This window comes from Hirundo rustica, chromosome 4, assembly GCF_015227805.2.
Source record: "Hirundo rustica isolate bHirRus1 chromosome 4, bHirRus1.pri.v3, whole genome shotgun sequence".
Lineage (NCBI taxonomy): Eukaryota > Metazoa > Chordata > Aves > Passeriformes > Hirundinidae > Hirundo > Hirundo rustica.
In genome coordinates, this window is record NC_053453.1 from 59,723,546 (window position 1) to 59,731,744 (window position 8,199).

Here is an 8,199-nt window from a genome sequence, read left to right on the forward strand (position 1 = left end):
TTAATCATTTAGTCCTTTATTATGAATTTTCTGCATCTTCTTTCAAAGCAGACCTGTTCAGAGAAACATGACCATGGTTGTCTTTGCCCCCAGCAAAGTTTCTTGATTACATGAGCACGCACTGCCTTTAAGAAGGAGCGGGTTTGGCTCATTTTCCTGTGGGTTATCCTGTGGAATAACTGGCCACTGCTCTCCTACAACACAGAAGGCTGTTAAAGGAGGGGAAGCACATCTCCATTGCTGGACTTTGAAATGAATCTTTCATTTTCTTCTTGTGCAGATCCTTATGAATGGTGCTTTGAATAAAGCAGATTCTACAATCTCTTCTGTGGTACCATTCAGCTCCTTTATTTGAACTCTGTTGAACTCAGTGTCTTTTGAAACGGAAACTGATATTGGGCAGTCTGTGAGCTGTGTAGTAATGCACAGTACAGAAACATCAAGTACATCTTCAAGCAGCAGAGTTGGAGACTTTTCATTTTAGGGAGATATTCTGTTGTCACAACTGCAGCCATTTTATTATGTAATAATTTTTCTTTCCAACCCTAAGTAATGATACTCCATTCTTCAAAATATGCTGTCCAAGAATGAGAACAGTCTCAGGATTAGTCACACGATTCCCATTTATTGAAACTCCTCCATCTGTAATTTTCCGGTACCTTAAAAACAAAAACAACTGTTAACTGCAAGAGAAAGGTACGTATTGTTAAGAATTGAAAGTTCACTTAGGTTTGGGTTTGCTTTTTCTTTTTTTTCTGGTGGATCCATAATTTAATACATTTTAATTCTCCTGCACTTTCAGTCCAGGTCAGCAGTGACTGAAATTAACCTTAGCCTCTATTACTCCAGTTCTTTCTGAGAAGGGTAAATGCTGTTTTGAGTATTACCCACAAGCACAGGTGAGAACTTACCCACTAGGTCCATCTGGAATGGCATTTGCTTTGCGGCACAAGTCAAGAACAGTCATCCCAGGTTCAAGCATCAATTCAGCAGAAGTAGCTTGTCTGAAAAGTTCCTGTAACTCTTGGTCAGACATTTCTTCCAGTGCCTCCACACTGCTGTGATAAAGGGCCTTAGTGCACCTGTGAGAACAAAGAGCATTCAAAATACAGAGCTAGTCTTCTCTTCACACAAAGTGCTATTCAACTCATCGGATTTCCCTCCTCAGTTTCTTTTGAGAGTCCACAAACTAACAGAAATACTTTAAATACACCCTCATTTTTTTATTGAACCCTACTGCCTTGCAAGTTTTTTTTTTTTAATATATATTTTCAGTGTATTTTTAAGTCTACAGGATTATTACATTTTTCTTTTTTTAACATCTAAGCAACAATTTAATAGATTAAAATAGTCCTTGAAAAGCTATGGAAAATTACCATAGACTAAATCTGAAACAAAACTGCTTGATGAATCAAACTTTACCTCTTAGCAGATTCCAGCCCCTCTCTACCATGGACAAGCTTAGTTACTTCTGCAGCCAGTCGTTTCTGAGGGCCCCATTTCTCTGGTTCTTTAGCATGCATTTCCATGATGTGGGCAATCTCCTCAAGAGGAAGGAAGGTGAATAGCTTCAGGTATCTATGGGAAGAAGGAAAAAATATTTTGTTTACATAGCCATCATTACAGATTTCCTGCCTTTGTCATTCAAATTTCAGTGACTGCACTAAAATGATTCTTAGTAATTTTAAGAAATACATACTAAGATGCTCTGTCCTTTCAATCAAATCTTTAAAACATTTTACTTAATATTCTGCCTAGGGTCAAGTCTTCAGGCATAAGATAATGTCAGGTGCTTTTATGAAGCCTGTACTCCAATCAACAATTTAGTTCTCTCTTGAAACTTTTACAGGATTTATTGGAATCGTGTCAACTAACAAGGTTTTGTATTTATCTTAGGAGATCCACAATATGCTAATGCAAAATCCCACTGCCAGTCTGTGGCCATCATGGGACAGAAGCATAACTGTATTGGCAAGTATCTCAGGAGGAAGATTATTTAAGATAATCGAGAATTTAAAGATGCATCCCTAAGACTACTCTTTCCAATCAAGTCCATTTTAATGAGATTTCAGTCCCATGCAGTGTATTAAAGGTACCTTTACTGGTAAAAAATGGCTGAAATATCTTAGTGTTAAGTACCCACATACCCTTCTTTTCAGTCTGAAAGGTGCTGGGGATTAGAACATGGATTTGAATCATCTGGGGAGAAACTTTTGAGAGAGGTAAGTTATAAGGCAGGTCCCAATATGGAAGGACGTAGCTCAGGTTTAACGGTGCTACTGACAGATGAAACAGATTGAGAAAAGAACACAGAGCAACATAGATGTTAAAATCAATGCAGTAATGTAGCGTACTGAAAAAACTGTGATGCTACGATACTAAAACAAATACGCCATATAAAAGAGTCAACCCACTGGCAGAACAAAATGCACTAAGCTTCAATCCTTTGTCATCCACTTTCTAATTTTCTGATGTGTATTTCAGCATATGGAAGTTCCACTACCCTGTCTACTTAGGAACCAGTCATGCCTGTTTATTTCATGAACAGTTATAATAACACATCCTCCTACAAGGAGCTTGTGTTGCACATAATTAAATGAAGCAGTTACAGTGAACAGTTAGAATCAGGTTTTATAAACAATGACAAAAAGCAACATGGAGAAATACTTACTTTTCAACTATGTTATCTTGCTGTCTGACAAAAAACTGATACAGCTCAAATGGAGAAGTCTTATCCCTATTCAGCCAAACTGCATTTCCAGCAGTCTTTCCCAGTTTATCGCCAGTAGTACTGGTAACAAGAGGTACAGTAATTCCAAACACATCTGTTCCTGTCATCCTGCAAAAAAAGAGTACTTTGGCAAAGCTGACTAAAATACAATCATTCTACAAGATTCTATCCTTGATACAAAGCTGGGGGTGATGGGCAAAAAGATGTCAAAAAACTGTTTTCTGAAGAGGGCTTTAGGGAAACAACAACACCCTAAGTTTTAAAGTTCTTTTATGTACTTTAAGTAGTCTATATATGATATACCACAACTGCCTCTACTTTGGTGTCGTTACACCAGGATGTGTGTGCTGGAAGACTTGTCTCGATTTTGCCTCATGCTTCAGGGTGTTTGACTTTGGTTCTAATATAAGAACCTATTTTTTTTCTTAAAAATTCACATAAACCTGGTCAAAATGTACGTATGTACTCAGCTTATGGTCAGGCCAATTAAATACTCCTCTCATATCACGAAGATTTGTGTGCGGCCAAATCTCTTGAGCGCTGACTTCTGCTCCTAGTGCTTTTAGAGACTATCAGCACCGGGTCCCAAAGCATTCTGCCACAGAATCGGTGAGGCTGCACAAGACCTCTGAGATCATGGAGTCCAACCCGCGACCGAACATCACCGTGTCACCAAGAGCACGGCACTAAGCGCCACGTGCATTCTCTCCGTACGCAGCACCAGGGACAGTGACACCCCGTCCCTGAGCAGCCCGTTCCATTGCCGCCCTTCTCCGGACCTGCTCCAGTACCTCAATGTCCTGGACTGAGGGGCCCAGGACTGGACACAGCACTCGAGGTGCGGTCTCACCACTCGGCGCCCAGAACAGGGTGACAGCGACATCCCCGCTCCTGCCGGCCACCCTACGGCTAATACAGGCTGCCCGACGCCCGGACCCTGCCTCCCGCCCCGCGCTCCCGCCGTACTTGGTGACGAGCTCGTATCCGGACATGATGTTTCCCATCTGGTCGTGGCCCCCAACCTGGATGCGGCAGCCGTGGTGCCGGTGGAGGTGCAGGAAGTCGTAGGCCTGCAGCGCGGGATACATGAACTCGGCCAGGCTCATGCCCTCGGCGCTGCGCAGCCGCGCCTGGCAGCTCTGCCGGCTCAGCAGCGTGCCCATGCGGAGGCGCCCGCCCGCGCCGCCGAGGAAGCGGAGCAGCGGCTCCCGGCCGAGCCAGCGGGCGTTGTCCAGCAGCGCGGCGCGGCCGAGCCGCCCGGCTCCGGGCTCCCAGAACAGCTCCCGGTGGTTCCCGAACAGCCGCTCCAGCCCCGCGCGCAGCGCCCGCGCGTGCGCGCGCACCCGCCCCGCCGGCAGCGGCTCCCGCGCGCGCTCCCGCCCGCTGGGGTCCCCGAGCCGCGCCGTGGCCCCGCCCACCACGGCGACGACGTCGTGTCCCGCGCGCTGGAAGTGCAGCAGCGCCATGACGGGCAGCAGGTGCCCCACGTGCAGCGAGTCCGCCGTGGGGTCGAACCCGCAGTAGGCGGCCAGCGCCGGCCGGCCCGGCTCCAGCAGCGCCGGCAGCTGCTCCTCCGCGCTCTGCGCCGGGAACACCTCCTGGAACAGGCCGCGCTCGCACTGCGCCGCCAGCAGCCCCGCCGCGCCCCTCGCCCGCCTCGCCTGCTCGTGGGCCCGGCGGCGCGGCGGCGGCGGGAGCGGAGCCCGGCGCGGGCCCCACAGCCCCGCCGCCCGCCCGCAGCGCCGGCACAGCGCGGGCGCCGCCATCGCGCGCGGGGCACGCCGGGAGCGCCGCGGGGCGGGGCGCGGCGCCGCGCCGGGACCGCCCCGGAAGCGGGGCCGGCGTGCGCCGAGCGGGGTGAGCCGCTCGGGAGAGAGAGCGGCCTGGGCCGCTGCGGAGCTGCCTTGCGCTGCCTGCTGGCTCTTCTCCGCGACATTAAAGATGCGACTAAACCGGCGTGTGTTGGCTCCTCCTCCGCTGGTTTTTTTTCCCAGCTCGGAATACCGGGGTTTTAAGTCCCGTCAGACGTTGGAAATCAGCCCTTCAGCTGGTAGTAAGGCGCCTGGCAGAGTGGGCACCACGTGCTTTAGTTAATCACGCCGGGGTTTTTGGGTTTACAGACCTTAGAATTTGTGTAGCTATGTTAGCAGAATTTATTAGCTGTATTACTAGAATGTGTCGGCTATATTGCTAGAAGTTTTTAGCTGTGTTACATATCTTGAATGCTTGGCGACTCAAACTACAGGTAGCGGTGTGCAGCTGTAGGCACGTGGGTGATAAAAGGAAGACTGAGGAAACACGGGCCCTCTGCAATGGAATGGAACACCTGGGATATGGAGAATGCTGAGGTATGCAATGATTTTTTTTTGTCTCAGTCTTCACTGGCAAGTGTTCCAAGCAGCCTGGCAGAGCTGCAGAAGGAAAGGTAAGGGTGAGGAGAATGAACCACCTGCTGTAGGAGAAGATGAGTGTTTGAGCCCGTCTAAGGAACCTGAAGGGGCACAAGTCCATAGGACACGATGAGATGCATCCACAGGACCCGAGGGGACTGGTGGGTGAAATGTGTAAGCCACTCTCCATCATATTTGAGGTGCTGTGGCAGTCTGGTGGAAAAGGGGTTCAGCTGGTCAGGGCGTGGTGCTAAAAACCTTATTACCTTTGAGACAATGGCAGGCAGGTTATAGACATTGTTAAAATCTTTCCATTCTGTGTTAGAAGTAATACATAGAGGTGATAATAAAGTGGGAGGATGAATAAATGAAAATACTGTGCAGACTTAGAAAAGTTTAAATTATTAGCTCTCCATATAATACTGACAAGAAGAGAATATCTAGTTCTGACACACTAGATTCCAAAAATAGCCATTATCTTGTAAAGGGCCTGGTAATGTTCTCCAATGTATCACTTTCACACTCAGCTGAAATTGCTATTCTCTAAGACATTTAAGTGCTGGCAAAAACAAGTTCTTAACATCCTGTAGGTTCAGGTGAATGCCTGTCTAATGCAGATGGTTTAATTCCTTTGTCCTGGAGGGGGCCACTGATTTCAGATAATCCCATGTCCTTTCTTCCCTTGTTGGCTCACACCAGCTCCCTGCAATGCTGCAGGCTGGGAGAAGGGTGACTGGAAAGCTGCCTGGGGAAAATCAGCCTGGGGCTGCTGGTTGAGGATGGCTGAACGTGAGCCAGCAGTGTGCCCAGGTAGCCAAGAAGCCCAATGGCATCCTGGCCTGGGTCAGCAATAGTGGGGCCAGCAGGAGCGGGGCAGTGATTCTCCCTCTACTTAACACTGGTGAGGCCGCACCTCAAATCCTGGGTCCAGTTTTGGACCCTTCATGACACGAAAGACATTGAGGTGCTGGAGCATGTCCAGAGAAGGGTGATGGAACTGGTGAAGAAGCAGAAGATTCTTTGAAATCTCTGAGATGCTGTGCTGTGTTAGCATCCCTCCCTTTGCAATGAACCAGTTAATTCTGTTACTGAGCTAATTTTTGCCATTTTGTTCTTTATTCACATCTCCTGTACTTCTGCTTTCATTTCACAGGACAGTCTGTGCCTGCTGGGATGGTGAGCCAGCATAAAGCTCCACAACAGCAACATGAGCTTTAGAATTCAGCTCCCCCAGCCCCTCTCCAGTAAATTCCCTGGTGCTGGGATAATCACCTTGTGATGGTGGATGCTCTGGTTGTGCCTACTCCCTTCCAGAAGCATAGCTCATACCAATACACCTCTTTTCTTATTATTGCTTATACTGCACTCTGAGAATTTTGTTTCTTTATGAGGCCTGGGGGTGGGAAAAGCATTTGCTTTCAATGTCCTTCTAAGGAGCAGTCATGGCTAACTCTGTGATGGCTGTAGGCAAGAGGGCAGCGGCTATTTTCTGCAGTCCTTAATCCTTCTGCAGCTTTTATCTCTTGGACTAGTCAGAGCATTTGAATGAGTAGTTTTCCTTTTCCTTTGATGTGGTTTGTCACCCTCCCTCACATTTGTTTTATTTCATTTGATCTTATTTTTCAGTATATCTATTTTTTTATCTTGTCATCTTCTTCAGCTGAAAAGTAACTAGTTCCCTGTCATCTCTCTCCACCCAGAGATATTTGGTGCTTGAGTGCTCTTCTCTTCTCTTGTTCTCTGCTGCAATTGATTGTTTGACTTTGTTTCTTTTTTATGGACCTCTTTAGATGTCCTCTGATAGGTACCTAGCTGTTTTTAATTGGTCTTTGTGCCATATTGATCTTATTTTAGATTGAAACTTAATATCCATCCTTCAAATACCAGACCAATTCACATGGAATATACGTTCGTATTTTTCCATCCTAAATAATTTTGCTGATTTTACAATGACCCAGGGGTTTGCAGACTATGCTGCTTTTGTCCTTGACTTTAGACTCCATCAATTTCAGTTTCAATACTAAGACAACCCCAAACCCAGAATCAACTATGAAAATCCATCTTTATTTTTAAAATGATATTGTGAGAATGTTGTTATTTGTGGTTTTTTAGCTTTCAGCAATTATTCTGTTTTTACACAGCTTTTTTAGACATGACAGTATCCAAAGTTCAAAATCTCTCCATTCTCCACAAACAGTCATGCAGAGACTTAATTTTCAAATAAAATAAAAGTCTTGGGAAGAAAGTTCTGCATCTCCCATGAAATTTAAATAATTACACAACGTGTGTAGGTACGTGGTATCTTTTCCCCAAAGCTTATGTGTTGGTATCACTCACTAACAAAGTATTTGCTTGTGGCATAACTGAGAAAACTTTTGTGACTATTTCACAACCCTGCCATACTGTGATGGTCAAATCATTTGTTCTGAGAACCATTCACTTAAAAGATTAAGGTAAAACCAAGGATGATCTCTCTTTGTTCTATAATGGGATACCAGTAGTGTAACCAGAGAAAGTAGGAAGCGTTTTGGACTAAATCCCATTAGGAGACAGGCTAAGCCTAAGTGGAAGAAACGTGGAGGCAGTTAGAGATGATTAAGGTGCTTAGTCTTTCCATTATAAATCATCAATCTTTATGTGTGATTGTCTTCCTATAAATAATAAAGCAATTTATCTTAGCCTTGTAAGCGAATGATTTTTCAGGCATTTTGAACGCATTTTCACACAAGAAATCCAGAACTGATAGTAAAGGCTTAGCTTCCATTATGATAAATAGAATAGTCATGAAAGGATCATTATTTTCATGGCGATGTACTCAGAAAATAACACAGATTAGAACAAGAACTAAGAAGAGATAATAATGAGAATAAGGATGTTTCTTTTTCTAATTCAGTTGTTCACAATGAATCCTTTATTCTGGCTGTGTGACTTACTATTCTGGATGATGCTGATGGGAAGGAGAAAACTATTCTGCTTTCAGAATATAAAGATAAATACGAAAGCTGAAACTCCCTCTGCATGCCAGTGCAGGTATATAAACTTCCTGGTGGTTTGAAGGAAATTACTTGGAGAGTTCAG

The 8,199-nt window shown here is 45.5% G+C and overlaps 1 protein-coding gene across 1 annotated transcript; it reads right to left on the minus strand.

Moving 5' to 3' along the window:
• YARS2 (tyrosyl-tRNA synthetase 2) lies at window positions 1-4,512 on the minus strand (the record flags this gene model as incomplete). Its single annotated transcript, XM_040063402.1, has 5 exons — window positions 1-659; window positions 912-1,082; window positions 1,423-1,578; window positions 2,672-2,839; window positions 3,698-4,512. Coding segments are annotated over 5 exons (1,470 nt in total), but the record flags the coding sequence as incomplete, so codon positions are not given.
• Between the last annotated feature and the right edge of the window lie 3,687 nt (window positions 4,513-8,199).